This window comes from Phodopus roborovskii, unplaced genomic scaffold (genome assembly GCF_943737965.1).
Source record: "Phodopus roborovskii unplaced genomic scaffold, PHOROB, whole genome shotgun sequence".
Taxonomy (NCBI): domain Eukaryota; kingdom Metazoa; phylum Chordata; class Mammalia; order Rodentia; family Cricetidae; genus Phodopus; species Phodopus roborovskii.
The window spans coordinates 28875587-28893540 of record NW_026126482.1 but is presented as its reverse complement, the minus strand read 5'-3'; the positions used below and the strand labels follow the sequence as shown (position 1 = coordinate 28893540).

Below are 17954 nucleotides of genomic sequence, written 5' to 3'. Positions count from 1 at the left end.
TTACCAAGTCCTAGTGCACAAGCTACAATCTTGGCTGCCTCTGGGACACAACTTCTCTATTCTCCCAGAAAACACTTTCCAGATTTTTATCTCGGTGATGCTGGTCTCTTCTTAATCACCATTAATTTCTTGGCTCCAGCTAGCCAACATCAATTGTCCCATAATGTTAAGGTTTCACTTCAGTAGTTCTTATATCTTGTTAATCATAGCTGATTCTTCAATCCCAGCTAATAAAAAACATGGAATATAAAATAAAAATAGCAAACTACTCTGATAGAGACTTTAATACTCCCTCTGAAATTTCACAAACCAGACCTCCATCTTCTGAACTGCTCTTAACATTCTTGTTTTTTAGCTCCTACAGAACATCCCACTGAGGTCTCAAAACTCACTGTAGTTGGAAGTGTCTCACCCCATCCCCCAGTTCCCAAATAACAACTCTAAGCTTAATATTAATTACAATTGTTTGACCGATTGCTCAGGCACATTACTGGCTAGCTCTCACAATTAAATTAACCCATATTTACTAATCTGTGTATCACCAGGTGGCCATGGCTTACCAGTAATGTTCTGGCATCTTACTCCTTCAATGGCTACATGGCATCTCCTTGACTCCACCTTCTTTCTTTCTCTATGTCTGTTTGGATTTTCTCCTAGCTATATTCTTCCCTGCCATGGACCAAAACAGCTTTATTCACCAACCAATAAAAGCAACACACATTCGAAGCATACAGAAGGGCATCTCATATCAACTCACTGGCTTTTTTAGCCCAAAGTTCCAAAGTCCTTCCAAATCCTCCCAAAAACACGATCAGGTCTGTCACAGCAATACCCCATTCCTGGTACCAACTTGACTTATTTAGGGTTTCTGTTGCTGTGATGAAACACAAGCCAGGGTGGAAAGGAATTACTTGGCTTACACATACACAATACTGTTAATCACTGAAGGAAATCAAGACAGGAACTCAAACAGGAAAGTATCCTGGAGGCAGGAGCTGATGCAGAGGCCATGGGTGTGGGGTGCTTACTGGCCTGCTTCCCCTGGCTGAAAGCCAGCATGGATTACAAAGTAGGACCCTGTCTCAAAAACAAAACAAACAAAAACCTTGGGTTACAGCTCAGTGCCAAAGTGCTTGTCTAGCACACACAGGCCCTGTATTCAATTCCCAGCACTGTGAGAGGCAAAAGGAAAAAAAAAAATGGTATGGGGAAGATAGGCTAACAAGGAGCTCACAGACTGCTAAATGCTAATCTAGATGATTGCATGGCATTTTTTAAATGCTCCCCACTCTCTTTCTCCCCTTTGGAATATATTCCAAATCTTTATAACAAGTATATAAATGGATTTTTCATGGGTGGGTGGATGGATAGGTAGGTAGGTAGGTAGGTAGATAGATAGATAGATAGATAGATATTTTCTTCACAGCTCCACCATAACCTTTCTTTCCTTTTTAACTTTCTTTTTTATTTATTCTTTGTGTCTTTCACATTATGCATCTCCATCCTATTCATTTCCCATCCCTTTGTATCTACTCTCTGCCCTTGCAACATGCCCCCCAAAATAAATAAACAAGTAAATGAAATTTAAGAAAAACTAAAGAAAAATCAGTATACTAATGGAAGCTTTAGGGTGGTACAGTGGGTACAGGGTAAACCATTTTCTCCACATAGCTTTACTTGTACATGTTCATTGCAAAAGTCACTGGCCTGGTTCAAGGACTCTGGTTTCTCCTCAATGCTGGGCCCTCACTGGGTCTCCTCTTGGTTGTCCTATGGTTGCCCTGTTTTGTGGAGATCCTGCAGCTTTGGATCTGCAGGACTTGTCCCTTCATCTGCTCCAACAGATCATATATGTGGTGGATGTTGGGATGGGTTCCGGGCCTGGGTAGTCACAGGGTTGGTCAGCCCACTGGCTCTCCCCTGTGCTCACCATCAGGGGGCGCTCTCCTGCATTGCCCTGGCTAGTTCCCCCCTTGCAGCAATGAGCAAAGGGCAGGGCCAGTTCTCCTGTTTTCACATCCTCAGGGTTGGCTCTCTCACTCCTACCCTTTCAGGGGTCAACTCTACTGTGTGGCCTAAGAGTAGCATAGGAGCCAGTCTCTCAAGTGCTGCAGCTGATGAAGGCCAGGGACAGGTCTCCCTCTCTTATGACTTCAGGGCCAGCTCTGCCACCTACCTCATGTGCTGATGAACAACGAAAGGGCATCTCTCCCCCACCCATGCCGCCACATGACTGAGAAGTAACTTCAGGACTGGCTCACCCACACCTCCACCAATAAGTCACCACAACCTTTCTTACATGATCTGCTAAATATATTTTATCCCTCTGGACGACACAACTATCAAGTCCCACCAGGTGTTCAAGCAGGAGGCCTGTGACTTTCTCTTTCTGGAATACAGGTGCTGGCCATAGACTAGGAGTAAATGGCTGAAGGAAATTGTTCATTCACCTAGGAACTTTCTTTTCCCTTTCCAGGTTTATGCCTGACAACTTTGCTGGGTTACCACAAGGAAATTGGCCATCTGTGATTCAAAAGACAGTCTCTCCCTGCAAAATGACCTCCCTAGACTTTAAGGCACAAAAAGCACCTAGAAGAGTCTAAAATCTGGTGGCTGAGGTTATTATTGGTATTAGTGCTAGTATTGGTATTATTGTTCTGTGTATGTTCTGTGTATGTTTGTGCATAGGTGTGTAGAGGCTAAAGATAATTTTTTGGATATCTGCTTTGTTTGTTGGTTTGTTTAAGACAAGGTTTCTCACTGGCCTAGAACTAAATAAGTAGGCTGGCTGGTGAGTCCTAGGGATCTACCTGTCTGTGTCTTCCCAGTGCTAGAATTAAAACTGTTTGCCACCAGACCTGGCTTTATTTTCATGCTGATTTGGGGAACTGAACTCAGGTACTTATGCTTGTATCTTACTGACTGAGCTATCCTCACAGTCTATACCATCAACTTAACAGCACCTCTTCTGAAAGATGAGAGTCACTTGTCTTCATGGAAAAACAGGCCTCTTCCCATGATAAACAACAGGAAAGGTCTGGTTTTTAATTTATTCTAGAAATAGCAACCTCAAAATTAAGAATTTTAAAGACTAGAATTAACTTATGGCAAGGACACTCAAAAGTTCTGCTTTTCAATATGAAAGTTTAAAGAACATTAGACAATAAGGAAACTGAACTAAATCTGAGCACTGAGAATTCCTCAGGTCTGGTCAGGTTTAAAGGATGGATCAGTGCCCCCAGGGTTGAAGCTAGGAGCCTATTGTAATAAAGAAGCCTAGGGCTTTCTTTCATTCCTGGATAATACCTTCCCACACCATGCTACAGTAATTGGGATTTTGTCTCTTGGTTACAGAATCAGGTCACTTTCTCAAGCATCTCTACCTTCTATCTTGCCCTAGATAATCTATTTTTTATCTTGCCCAATTTTTACTTAGCAAAACAGCTAAGAAGAATTATGGAACCAAGTGAACCCAATTTCTAGGAGGTGGGTCTTGTAGAGTGCAACTGGCCGAGAAGGAGGCCAAAAAAAAATAGTGGAAAAGAGAGAGAACTATTGGGTGATTCTGTGACTTTCCTTGTACTACAAGGCAGTTCACTATCCCGATACAGAAAACAAGTTGTCTATGTTCCTAATGGGAATCTATCCCAGTCTGCCAAGTCACCTGACTGTTTAGGGATTAAGTGCTTTCCTTTCTAGATTAATGTTTAGGAACTGGCCAGGAAAACATTAAGAAAAACATCAGTTCCTACAGATAAATTCCTGCTGGAGTCTAGAGATTGTGCCTCACTTTTCTCTTCCTAAAACCACTTCAGGGAGGAAAAAAGAGGTGTGGATGTCCCCTTTGTAGAGTTCAGCCACTTATATTCATGAAAATTAAAGGGCAAGGGGAGAGATGAGCTAATAGGTCTTCCTCACCCACAGGCACTTACTATTAATCCATCAATAACATAATCCTAAATAGACAAAATTAGAGAGGAGAAACCTCCATATTGAATTTTTCTTTTGGAAACTTGTCGAAAATGGAGATGGGAGGGTTCAGTGATGGTTCTTTTAAACTTTTCAACCCCCACCAACATCTGGATGTGTGGATAGAAATGATAGAGATGCAGAGAACAGGTATTCCTCCTGCTGCTTTCTCTTAACATCCAAAAAAGGTGAATGATTTCCCAGCTACAAAACAACCACTAATAATAATAATAATGATAATGCCAAAATCTACTGGGACAGGATAGAGTGGTTTTATTTCGGATTTTAACTGAAGACAAATAACTCCCAACACATGACATGGATGGGGCAAAGATAAGAGATAAAGCCATGAAATAAAGATAAGATCCATCTTGGTGGAAACTATATCCTAGTTCCTGGGCTCCTTTTCCCCTTCCCACATGGCTAGACCTGGCCATTTTCTCCCAGGGGTCTTCCTTTCCAAAGTCCTAGTAGTAGGCTATAGGCAGTCCCAACCTCCCAAAGGACTCATAAAGTAGAAAAAGTTGTCCTGCTGAGAATTCTCCATCCCCACTTCCCTCCCATCTGCCCAAATTTTCACAAACTCCAAACCCAATAGGAATAAGGAATGGGCAGTTCTTGACCTACCCAAGATCAAGGTAAGCAGAATGTCTGTTAGGGGCCAGAGAGGACACTGGGTAAGAAAAGTGGAAATGGAGTGCAGGATAGGTTGAGGTAGTCTGCCCTATCTGGCAGCCACCAAGGCTCCCAGAACTGGGATCTCCTCTTGGCCTTTCTGAGTCTCAACTCTCCTAGATGTATCTCCCCCATTAAACAGGCATGAGTCCTCCTGTCCTGCCCTGCCTACCCCCTGAGTTCAAACAAGGCCAACCTTCATTAAGAATGTCTTTTATCCCTGGCCAAAGCAATGCCTTGCCTCCTTGCTGGGCTAATTCCTCATCCCAATTCATTTCCCTGGCCAGGACCTGGGAACCCCCCATTCCCAGGCTAAAGTGAAGGCAAACCCCTCCAAAGTAGCTCCTTTCCAGGACTGGAGGGAGCCACACATCCCCAGAAACACAGCTTTAGCTGTGCACCACATAGTAATGTAATCCATAACATAGACTATCAGATTCCTCCCTGACTGTCATAGTGCCCACTGCATCTTGACTGAAGATAAGAGATGCTTGTGTATGTTTCCACACAAATGGTGGAAAGTAATAAAATAAACTTCAAAGATGCGCTCCCACATAGTCGCAACCTTCTACTCTGTTTGCAACAAAAGCAGGAAGAAGGAGGAAGCTGGTGTGGTAGGCACAGGGTCAGAAGTGCACACTTCCGGGTCTAAGGCCCGCTTTCCTCCTGCTCCTGCTGGAGCAGGTCTGGAGAGTCCAGGGAATAATTGAAAGGGCCTCCTTTCCTATCTGAAACCAGTGCCACTGAAGCCAAGGCAAGTCCTACAGAATGGCTAGAGACAAATGGCGCAAACGTCCCTTACTCTTGGATGAAGCTCCAAGGAACACACACTCCCCTATGACTCTGTCACTTGCCAAACCTGAGAACAGGGCTGTGGGCTCTGTCTACTGACCTGGAGACTTCAGAAGGGACTCAAGTGCAGATAGAGCCTGGCACCCTCCTGGCAACAGTCTTCCCGCAGAAGAATGGGGCGTTGCCTCCCTCCCCAGAGCCTCCAGCTAGGTAAGACAAAATAAAAGTGAAAGTCGGAGGCTGGCTAAGGAGCAACAGACATGATCAACCAAAAAAACTCATAATTTCTAGCTCAGGTTTTTAATTGTTACAAGAGTAAACGTTAGCCATAGAAAGGAAATCAATCATAAGAAGGGCGCGTGGCTCCGGGGAAAAGTCTGTTGTGCGAGGTTTCTGCAGTTCAATGATTCAGACATCACCAGAGGGGTTTGCTTTCTTAAGAATCGCGGCTCTCCCTGCCAAAACTACACATGCAGCACGCAGTTCAGTAAGGCCACCAGACCTATACAAAGTCCCAGTCCGTCGACCCGGCCCTTGAAGGTGTCCCCCTGGGAGTATCCAAATGTGTCAGCACTACCAGATACAGTAGTACGATCGTCTCAGTCAATCCCGGGAAGTAGAAACCCCTCCACGGTGGCCGCGGGAGGCCAGGAGCTCCTACCTGCCCGGGACGGGCGCGGCCGCCGCACAGGCGCACACACGCGCACACCCCGCCGCGCGCTCGCTCCCCATTGGCGAGACCGGGAGGGCGGGGCCGGCCAGACCCAAAACAAACAACCTGCGCCCGGGGAGACTCTGTGGCCGCGCCGCCGCGTGGCCTCGGCCTGGTGAGCGCCGGGGGGAGCCGCGGCCACCTTGTTCCCCCACCCCCTGGCCGTGGGCGCCCAGGCCCCGCCCCCGCCGCATGGTTATATTGGGCCGGACCGAAGGTGAAGGCGAGATTCTGCTGCGGCCGGCCAGCGCGGACATGCTGCGCGGGAGGCCGGCGGTGGCAAGGCGGCTGCGGACGCGGCGGCCACGAAGACTGTGTTCCTTGGGCTCTCGAGGCTAAAGACGTCTGATCCTCAAGAGTAGCGGGGACTCTATCGGACGTCAGTTCGGTGCCTTGAGGACGCCTGCCTGATACCTGGACGTCAAACGAAGGAATCCTTCTGGACGCCTGGACAGATAGCAGATGCACCGGCTCCTTCCTCCCAGAACGAAACCCTGAGGTTGCTTTGGCACCCGCTACGCCGGGTGGCCCCTTCATCCCTCGCTTTCTTTCCGCCTAAAGTCTCTAAACCTCGGAGTAAGGACAGCCCTGCACTAACTTCTGCTTCTCCTCCCCTCAAGTCACTCAACACTCATAACACCTCCAAAAAACACTCCAGCAGAAGAGAACCTTTCTACGGAAAAGTGCCTCTCGGGAAGAGGCAGGAGCGGTCCCTCCTGGGAGAAGCCTGCCTCCTGCGCGCGGGATCGCCACGCCGCGCGCCACTCGCTTCCTACGACCTCGCAGGAAAAGGGTACAGCACCGGACCAGAAGCATCAGCGCCGGCATGAAATTGGAGGTGTTCGCCCCACGCGCCGCCCACGGGGACAAGATGGGCAGTGACCTGGAAGGTGCTGGCAGCAGCGACGCGCCATCTCCGCTGTCCGCGGCTGGTGACGACTCCTTAGGCTCTGACGGGGACTGCGCGGCCAACAGCCCAGCAGCGGGTGGTGGCGCGGGAGATCTGGAGGGCGGTGGCGGCAAGAGGAGCTCGGGTGGCGGGCCCAGTTCCCAGGACGGTTCCGAGGTGACCGACGACAGAGCGCATACCTCCGCGGCAGGGCCGTGCGCGGGTAGCGTGGGCAGCGGCGAGGGCGCGCGCAGCAAGCCCTACACGCGGCGACCCAAGCCCCCGTACTCCTACATCGCGCTCATCGCCATGGCCATCCGCGACTCTGCGGGCGGACGCCTGACGCTGGCCGAGATCAACGAGTACCTCATGGGCAAGTTCCCGTTTTTCCGCGGCAGCTACACCGGCTGGCGCAACTCCGTGCGCCACAACCTCTCTCTCAACGACTGCTTCGTCAAGGTGCTGCGCGACCCCTCGCGGCCCTGGGGCAAGGACAACTACTGGATGCTCAACCCCAACAGCGAATACACCTTCGCAGACGGGGTCTTCCGCCGCCGCCGAAAGCGCCTCAGCCACCGGACGACAGTCCCGGCGTCGGGGCTGCGGCCCGAGGAAGTTCCACCCGGTCCCGCCGGGACCCCGCAGCCGGCTCCTGCCACCGGATCCTCCCCGATCGCGCGCTCGCCTGCTCGCCAGGAAGAGCGCTCCAGCCCCGCGACCAAGTTCTCCAGCTCCTTCGCCATCGACAGCATCCTCAGCAAGCCGTTCCGCAGTCGCCGCGACGGCGACACGGCTCTGGGGGTGCAGCTGTCTTGGGGCGCTGCTCCATGCCCGCCGCTGCGTGCTTACCCCGCGCTCCTTCCCCCGGCGCCCGGCGGCTCCCTGCTGCCGCTCTGTGCCTACGGCGCGGGCGAGCCCACGCAGCTGACATCGCGCGGAGCCGAGGTGCAGTCCGCAGCGCCTTTGCTGCTGGCACCCCTGTCCACCGCGGCCGCAGCCAAGCCATTCCGAGGTCTCGAGACCGGCGGTGCGGCGCACCTGTACTGCCCCCTACGGCTGCCCGCGGCCCTGCAAGCAGCTTCGGCCTGCGGTCCGGGCCCGCACCTGTCCTACCCCGTGGAGACGCTGCTGGCTTGAAAGGAGCTCTGAGCTCAGCAGAGGGCCTGGGATGGGATCGGGGACTTCATTTGTTGAGGAGGTTGGAAGGCAGGCTCCAGGGCTGTGCACCTTCCACTTTCCAGAGGAATAGAGATTTTTTTTTCTTTTTGTTTTTTCTCCTTGAGACGTGCCTTAAAGTTAAGCATTTTGACCCAAGTGTTTTAACTTAGTCCAGACTAGTTTCCCTTGTCTTTTGTAACTGTAAGGAGGATCAAAGCCGTTCTGTTCTATTTTTCGGCTAAGCCTGTCCTCTTCTGCATAAAGCCTTTCCTCTCCCTCCTACTCCTATTATTTTTGTTGCACCTTCCACTGATTTATCTTCCCTACCCACAAAAAAAGAAAGAAAAAAAGAAAGAAAGAAAGAGGAAGGAAGGAAGAAAGAAAGAAAGGAAGAAGTACATCAGGGAACCACTCCATGGGATAAATGATATGACTACTATTTGGGGCCTTCAGACCCCGCTGGGTGTGCGTATATGGTGTTCATAGGCATGACTGAGTGTGAGAGAGCTATCAATCTTCAGATATTTTCTCTGCTATCAACCAATGCTTCACTGTGCCAAAAAAGGGGGAAATGTTGGGTTTTGTAATTAAATTATTTATATATTTTTTTGAAAACTGAATTGAAATGTTGCAGGCAACGGCTACAGCTTTATTAGTGGTTACCCAACTGTGGTCTTCTTGGGCCAAGCAATTTCTGTAAAGGAAAAGTTAACATTATGTTTGTGGGGTGCCAGGGTCACCACCACACGAAACCCAGTGTGATTTTTATTTTAATATTATTTGTGTTTGTGTATATATTCATGTATAAATTTTATGAAGCCCAGGCATACTGCTTTTTTTTTTTAATAAAACTCACAATTGATCTACAAAACACTGTGTGGTGACAGATTGGGGTGGAGCTTTACAACCAGGCCCCCAAAATGGGTTCAGAAGTGAGTCTCAGAAAACTTCATACTGGGATCAAAATATTGCTGGCTTCATTTTCAGATATTGCTTTACAGTGTCCAAGATGAGCCTTCAATATGGTTCCCTAGACTAAAAGACATGCAGGAGTTAGCACAACACATAGATCTGCCTGTCTCTTGCCCACTAAGACTCTTTATCGGGCCAGTTGAGCAATGCAAAAAAAAAAAAAAAAAAAAAAAAAAAAAACAGTTTATACTCAGGTGGATATCTTCAAGTCAGTTGATTGAAGCTTGAAACTGGATCTTGGCATAATACTTATTGGACATACCAAAAAAAGTACCTTCAGGCAATTTTCAGGACAACTTGAATGTCGGTTTTTGTTTTTTTTTTTTTTTTTTTTTTTTTTTTGTTTTTTTATCAGAATCAAGCTATCTTTTAGTGAACTAAAACATTTGCTTGGGTGTGAACACTTGGGTGTGGACACTAGTTTCTTGGTACATTCAAAAGCAATGGGTCCTTGACAGTTTGCACATTCAGAAATTCTAAAGAATTGTGCAAGTGGTGAGAAAACCAGAGAGAAGAAACCTGGGCCTCCTTGCCATCCCTTCCAGTCTTGCTTAAATAAAGCCTATCTCATCCCAGAAAGATGACCTGGAATCTAAACATTTCAAGGTGAAGAAAGCAATTGAGTCTGTTGGAGAATGCTCCTTCTGGGGCAGGCATAGAAGAAAGATCATGTCTAAGTCTAGCTGACAGTAACAAGCCATCAGTGATTGGAGTTCTAGCTACTGAGTTATCACAAGAGCTATACTAATGGGGTTAAGTTGCACCCACAAAACTGAGAATTAGATGGGAAAATAAAACTGAAGCAGATCAACAAATGGTTCTATTCCCAGGAATCATGCTCAATGATGCTCCCAGAGTCTTCCATGAGTGTGAGAGCAGGAGTGGGTAGCTTGCACAGCTACCTCAGATTTCCACCTGTCTTCTCGCCAGTTAGGAACCCTACCTGTGCAGTGTGCTGCTGTGTTCCAAAAGCTGATGCTCATGTCCCCATTGATACTTACTCTTTTTTTTTTCCAGATGATAATATGTTTTGTCATTTCCTAAAATCACTGTTTATGTTAAAGAATACAAAATAACAATTTCAAAGAGACATGGAAAGGTGGTATTGTTTTAAATCACAACTGTTGCTCCTCCCCTCAAAAGAAACAATCCCTTCTAATAAGCCAAGAGTCAACACACTCTGGTCCCTCCTAAGCCTTTGTCCCTAGGGACTGAAGGATTTTCAAAGGAATTGTCAGAGTCCCGGGAGTTTCTTGCCTAGGTTGAGCTTTTCACAGTCAGTTCCATATCCTCTGCCTGGACTGGGAAGGCTGAGGAATGTACTTTTCAGGGTGCTGGGCTGCCAGATCCACACACAGAACAGCTTCACTGCAGGGGTTGCAGGGGTGGGGTGTGGCACTGTACCAACACTTTCATTTCAGGCTGCACTGCAGCTTTACAAGACAGAAAGACACAGGCCTTCTGATCTGATTGATCAGTCTGCTGGTAAGATCAGCTTCAAGCTCAGCAGCCCCAGGACTCATCGTCAGCATGGAGGAGATCTCAGGACATGGAGCTTCAGAAGCAGGACCAAGGTCATAACACACAGGCATAGTATCCTCTAGTCCTCTCTCTGCCCCTTCCCACAATCACCCTCCACCACCACCACTCCCATTGCCCAGAGCCCTGCTTGCTGCTGGACCACCATCCTGCATACAAATACTAGCTAGCAGGACAGGGGTGCTGACCCTGGCCAGGAAGAGGAAACTAAAAAGAATGGATATCAGGTTTGGTTGAGGAAATACCTTTTGATGCCTGCCAGGTCTGTCTGGGCCTAGGGTTGATGGTAAAGAACCTTCCTAGTTCCTGTCATCCCAGACAGCTCAGCACCCAACCACCTAGAAATTTCCAGGCCAATGAATGTCTGAGTTGTGGTGGAGAGGAAGGATCGATGTCCACTCAGTCTTCCTAGCTCAGCAGCCAAGGATCAAGGCTGTGGAAGCAAGGAGGTCTCTGGATAGTGGCATCTCCTTCTGGTCAGTCCATTCAATCTTCTGGCCCCTTGCACGGTATTATTCTCACGGTACTATTCTGGAGAGACAGAAGGTGATGAACTTGACCAATATTAGGCCAATAGAATTCAGTGTTTAGGAGCCTCTGCTGCCTGCATGAGCTGGGCGAGGGGAGAATTTCCACTATTGTGCATGGTTAACTCCAAAGGATCCTTCAAGAACTGAGTCAGATTCTTGACATCCCTCACCTTCACCATCACCACCTCCCACACACAAAAGCCAAGCACCCCATCCAGCAAATAAAGATTCTCCTAGAAGCTCAATAGAGCTCTCTGGGGTTAGCCTTGCTGGTCTGTGAGCATCAATAAGTAAAACCTATTGTGTCTACTCTCACCCCTTTGAAGTTAAACAAATTACAATTTTTTCTGCCTCTGGGAATGTATATCCACATCAACATACAAAACAAATCCACAGACTGTTGGATGGACTCATAATTTTGAATCTAAGAAAGAACACTCACTTTATAGACAAGAAAACAGAGGCCCGTGGGCTGGCTATCTTTAAGTAATCCACTCTATATAACAAATCTGGCTCTGGAATCCAGAGATTACAACTCCCAAATTAGAATTCTTTCCACAATTATCCATAGATTTCAGACCCAAACATTCTTTGGTCTGAATCTAGCTGAATAAATGAAATTGCCTCAGTCCAGTTTTACAACAATGGTGAGCAGATTTCCCAACCCGCAAGTAGTTTCTCTCATCACCAAAAACTCTTTCCTCCTTCCCCAAAACTGCACCCTCCCCCCCCAAAAAAGTGGCCACTGGCATCGCCCCATTGTGCATGATAGAGCCAACACTGCTTTCCATCCCCTTCTACAGAGTCCCAGAGGTACATTGCTGCAGACTACAACAAGCAGAATTCTGCTTGGAAAAGAGGGCCTTCAAGGACCTGCCTGTGACCCAGATGTCCCTCCTCTCTTGGAACAAGTAGCAGAGTAGGGGGCATTACCCACAGCCATTGCTTTTCCCATACCAGGTATCAACACCCCCCTCCAAAAAAAAACCCATTCTACATTAAAAAGAAAGTAGACTGTCTCTCCTTTATGTTCAATTTTTAGCTTAAAATAGCTAACTCAATATATTTACATTCACAGTATGGGGGAGGGGTGCCCACAGTCACCCAATGTAAAAGGATTTTGCTTCTCTTTGTTACTATTTTATTGTAATTCTTTTGACCACAAAAGCTGAGCTTTGCCTCAGTTCTAGAAAATAGACTCTGAAGAGACTTTTTGTAAATATTTCGTGCTTTCCAATACCACAATATTCCTCTCTTAAGTAACAGACTTTATAGCCCCCTAATGAGACCATTAAACTTTTGTTATCCTTTAACAACATAATTTGTTAATTCTTAATGTTGTCAACAAATGGCCCTAATAAGAATCTTCCAAGAAGATCATGATCAAAACCATAGAGCTGTAACTCGCCCCAGATTTGAGGATCTCTTTCAACTTGGCAAAGATTCCGGGGTCACAAAGCACTAGTGATTGCACAGTTCTAGGCCCCTGTATCTTTTCAGCATTATTAAGATGGGTGAGTGATTAGAAGCAAATGTCATTCCTAACATTGGCCAACTCCTGCACAGACTGGAAAAAGAACTGCGTCAGCCTTTGTTTTGGGGGACCTAGAGCCAAATATAAACATCCACGTGGACCACACTTCCCAGGCCTTTCCTAGACCTCTCTGGGGCTCAGGAAGTTCCACTCTGAGAACATGCGGTAACCGAGCCTTTTTATCGATAGCCTCTGTCCTATGCTCCAACTAATATACATATTCGGTGTCCCTCACATGTGTTTGTTGCATCTGATAGCCAATTTCTAACCATCAGGGAAAAGGTGGGGAGATTTTGCAATATATCAATGCTCAAGTGTCTCACACATGTGCGTACACACACACACCACACTACATACTAGGCAAAACTCACTCAAGAAAGAGATCAAAACAAAAATGCTACGGAGGCTCCATCTGACCTTCAGCTGGGTACCTTGTGGCAGTGATCACCTCTGTGGGCTTCAGTAGAACAACAGCTAGGAGAGTCATATCTTACATGCTTCTCCTCACCACTCACCTCCATGAAAACTCCAACCAAGTGTCAAAGATGGCAGGCAAATGTTTCTTTGTTTTCCCTACACTAGGTAGACTTGGAACCAAATGTATGTTTCAGTGTGGCAGTGTTTCAGAGTGTGGCAACATTGTAGTGCATGGTTAAAGTTCTCCCAGACATTGTAAAACCTATCAGCAACCATTAACTAGAAAGAACACTTCCAGCCTGTCATTCTGACTTGTCACCATATGTGTTCTTGACTGCCTTGATTTTTCACTGAAGTCTCAGTTTGGGGAAATAGGCATACAACACTGGTCTGCTTCTTTCAAGAGGCAAGAGGCAGAGGCTAAGAGACTTTGGAGCTGTTTCCAACAGATGTCATCAGAATCTGTTGGAAACAAGGCATTTAGGATGCAGACACTGAGTTGAGCTATCAAGTCAGTCCTTCGTTTTTTTATTTAAGAGGCAATTCTCAGGCCTGCAGAAATGATGCAACTTAAGACTACAGCTAGCACTCATGTCCTGAAGACATGAAAATACATATGTCCACATGTCTGTATAGATGTAACTTGAAAATATATTAGTCATTAAATGTGAGAAACCTTAAGGAAGATAAATCTTGGAACTAGCAAAGAGCCCTACCAGCCCAAATAATGACCCATATTTAGTCTTAGAAAAATATATCTCAGGCTACACAATTGTCCCTACAGAGTGAACTACTCTGGGAGGGGAAATGCTATTTTTATGGTGTAGCTCACATTTCCTTTTGCCATCTTCTGGTCCTAGAATCCTGGCTTTCCCTTCCTGGAGTAGGTATTTGACATCTGTCTCCAAAGATGGATGTTGCTCCCTAACCACAGGATGCCAGTCAGTTACAGGCAGGACTCAAAGGTTAGGCATGAGTGATGTTAGTGTATCTCCAATGCAGTTGGAAACCCTGTATCCTTTATCAAGGCTTCTATTGCTCCCAGATCTGAATCTGTTCCTCTGGCATCACTGGGCACAGTTCCAGGAAGCCAGGATTCTTTGGAGCTTTTATCCTCTTAGAAAACCATCCTTATCTCAGTGGTATCCACAGACATTTCAGTGCCCCAGCCGAAGGATGCCAGGTCCTAGAAGCCAGGAGAATTATGAAGCAAAAGTGGATGGAACTCAGCAGCTCAGCAGCTCCATACTAAGCCCGAGCACTGTGGCACTGAGAATGCTGTTCAGGGTGCTTGATGACACAGAAGGGTCTCTGAGGCTTTAAACGGTGACAGCTGTACACTCCATGCCCTTGATACCCTGAAAAAGGTCAAATCGTATCAACAATTTCCAGGGGCCAGGACAAGGGAACTCCCAGGTGATGGAGCTGCTCTCCATGTTGACCAGAATAGTTGCTACTGCTGACACTTAAGTCACATACCTCAAATAGGGTGTGTAAACCATGCCTCAATCACTCTGACTTATGAGAATGATGATACTTATAAGGCATGCTTCTTACCAACAGCTAAATAAAGGAGACAGCCCCTTCTTTGTGGAATTCAGAATTCAGTTAACTGGACCTTTTAGGGTACTCTTGGAGGTAAGATTAAACTCTCCCATAACTTTAAATTTAGACATGCTCCTCACAGCCCTTCCCAACTTGGGCAAGGCTGCACAGGTCGCTAGTGCCTATTACTCCTCAGTACATGGGCAAGAAGCACAAGCAGAACACACACTCTTCTTCAGTGGTGTGTGGGCTAGGGAAAGGTGGTCACAGGAGCACAGCAGACAGCCCAACTGGGAAGAATCTCTGTTTCTGTAGACAGATTAAAAACAAACAAACAAACAAAAAAATGAAATCAGTGGCTCCTGGGATCCCTCCCATTCCCGAGATGCAAACTGCAAGCCTAGAACCCAGAAAAGAAGGATTCCTATAAGAAGGACCTGAGCATGAACTTGCTGGGCTCTATGGCACCCCACACATGACTAAACACCCTTAGCCATCCCTGCTTTCAGAAAGCAGCCCCATATGAAAGGGGTCATGTGAACACAGCTCCCTCTGTTTCCTGACCTCACCTGCACTCTGATTCTGTAATCACAAGAATCAGAATGCTGCAGCAGTGTTGAGCAAACGTAACACTTTTGACCCCTCAGAGAAGTTACACACAGCTAGCAATCTGAAACAGAATAATTATTAGTTGTCTTATTTATTAGATGAACCCTTTTGAGTAATAGCCTCGGGGGACATTTATAAATGCAATAAAAGTCCTCATCATAGTCAAATGCACAAGGATGTGGCTCATTCGAGGTTTTTACTGAAGCAAGACCATGAAGTTAGGAATGTCTCTATAGATGTGTGAAAAGCCTTGTTCCTGCTCCCTTCCTGGGCCCGGCATCAGCATCTGCTACAGAAACATCGGTCCAACTTGGGAGATCGAATCAGTAAGATACACCTGCCAGTTTGGATCTCCTAAAGAAAATTGAGTGAGCCTGTGTTTTCTAAAATGTAACCCCAGCATGACTTGTGGAAGACAAGTGAGGTGTAATGACACTGGCTTCCCTCTCAAGCTGTGTCCCTGAGCAAAGCTGAAGTACCTGAGCGCACTTATGGGGCCCAGAAGCCTATCTTGCCCAGTGAGTCACAGGAAACGAAAACCACTGTATCTTTAGTCAGTGTTGATTCAATAGAACCCAGAGCCAGGCCCCAGCAGGGCCCATGGCAAGTAGCTTACACTGTGAGTCATGAAAGAGGGCCAAAACAAAGCCCTTTCATACACTATTCTGCTGGTTTCACCAATCCAGCTCCACCCCAACCCCTCCCACTGGAACCAGTTTGCCACAATTTAAAATGAGCAGAAATTCTACTTTAAGTGGGGAGGGGGGTGAGAGTGAATGACACTAGTAGCCACCATTTCATTAAAATGCCACTTCCCCTTTACCCCTTTGCTAAGAGCAAAGCTTAGGAGGGCTGATGTGCCGGCCTGGGAGGATTCATTTTCTTGTGTAGCATACTGATGCTACAAACAAACCACAGTCTTCAAAGACAATCATCATCTGATTGGAACCTTAAGCTTTGTCTTACACCCCCTCACTGGCAGGGGTGTCCAGGATGAATGAAATAACCCATGATCCCTCTAGGAATTAGAAATGAACAGAATTCACAAAATCAGTGTCACAATCTTCTGTACATAAATCACAATGGGTCCCCTCCCAGTGACCATTATTCCCTGTGAAAAATACTAGAGGGCGTAGCTGGAACCAATTTGCCTCGAAGCTCCTTGAACAGATTATCTTGCTCTTGTCCACAGTTTTCTCAAGAAAGGAAGCAAGTGCAGGACATGGTAGAACAGGCAACCTAGTCTAGATTCAGGCACCACAGTGGGGAAGGGTTGCAGAGTGTCCAGATCAACAATGCTGAGAACTGGAAGCCTCTCCAACCCAGCTCCTGTACCAGCCACTGCTCGGGCTCCTCAGCCCCTACTCCCCTCCTCTCTTTGCCCTTGGGGAGGATAAAATCACACTATCACCTAGCATGCCCAGTAGCCAGAGACTGATTTAGCTGTAAGTGAGAAGCAGTAAAAAGGATAAGGGGGATCAGTGTTTTCAAACATAGCAGCCCCAAACCTCTATTCTGCCAGGCTCAGGAAGCACAAATAAAACAAAACAAACAAACAAGAAGAATCAAAACAAACAAACAAAATGCTAGAGAACCCTGTGTCCATACACCTACAACCAGCATCAGCATACTTTCCTAGGGGTGAGGAGACCGACCCCTAGGGGTTCATTCTGACTGTGTCAAAAATCACCTCTCCCCTCCTCCTTCCTGTCCTAAAGCATGTCTAGACACTAGCGCATCACCTCTAGGGAAAAATGTAATTCCCTGACCAGCAAACAGTTGTCAGTCAAGCATGTAGTTATCTGGGAGTGGGTGCAGGAGTGTGGTGGGCTGGCTAGGGGTAAGTGCTACAAGCTACAAGCAAAGCCACACATCCAAGCCCCTCAGCTAAAGCCCCTGGAAAGGCCGCCATAGAGAAGGGCTGAGGTAGTCAGCTCCCTGCCCAGGAATAAAGATGGGATACAGAGCCAGACTACACCCTGGGTTGCTGAAGGACTCCCTGGCAGACAGATCTGTCTGCCCAGCCCTTCCTTCAGTTGAGGTGCCTTCAGAAGCAAACGTTCAAAAGAAACAAGGCATCAATTAATTTGACTGATACAAGTTACAGGGAGGGAAGCAAGCCTGGAGCAGTAGGCCCAGGGTGGTTGCCAAGCCAGATGTCACCAAGAATCTGTGAAGGTGACAACGGCATTCAAGAGTCTGTGAGATACTTGTTTTACAAAAACCCCTCTGGTGAGTGGGGGACAGGAGGACATTGGCTGAGACGACAGGAGAACCTGATTCTTTGGAATGTCTGAGAGTAGAGAATAGCCCAGAGTAGAGAAAGCAGTTGACAGCAAGCAATAGGCCTTCAGTCTTCACTACTCTGTCCCATTAACACAAGATATGTGTTCTCAGCAAAGACTGAGCATCTCCACCGGGCACACTGACTTGGAACATGGTCTCTGATTTATAGTACCTGCCAATGCTCATGGTGCCAATGTTTCTATGCTGGCCAGTGTTAAGACACCAATAGTTAAGACATCCTTTCCTGAACATTTGACAGCTAGTCTCTACATACTCTGTTTCTGGATGCATCATTCCTTAACAGCCATAGTTACACTGAGAGCTGAT

The 17954-nt window shown here is 47.0% G+C and overlaps 1 protein-coding gene across 1 annotated transcript; it reads left to right on the top strand.

Moving 5' to 3' along the window:
- Nucleotides 1–6772: 6772 nt before the first annotated feature.
- Nucleotides 6773–9018, top strand: Foxq1 (forkhead box Q1). The gene has a single exon (XM_051194485.1). It carries the CDS (start codon nucleotides 6975–6977, stop codon nucleotides 8172–8174), a length of 1200 nt encoding a protein of 399 aa, XP_051050442.1. The 5' UTR covers nucleotides 6773–6974; the 3' UTR covers nucleotides 8175–9018.
- Nucleotides 9019–17954: the final 8936 nt, after the last annotated feature.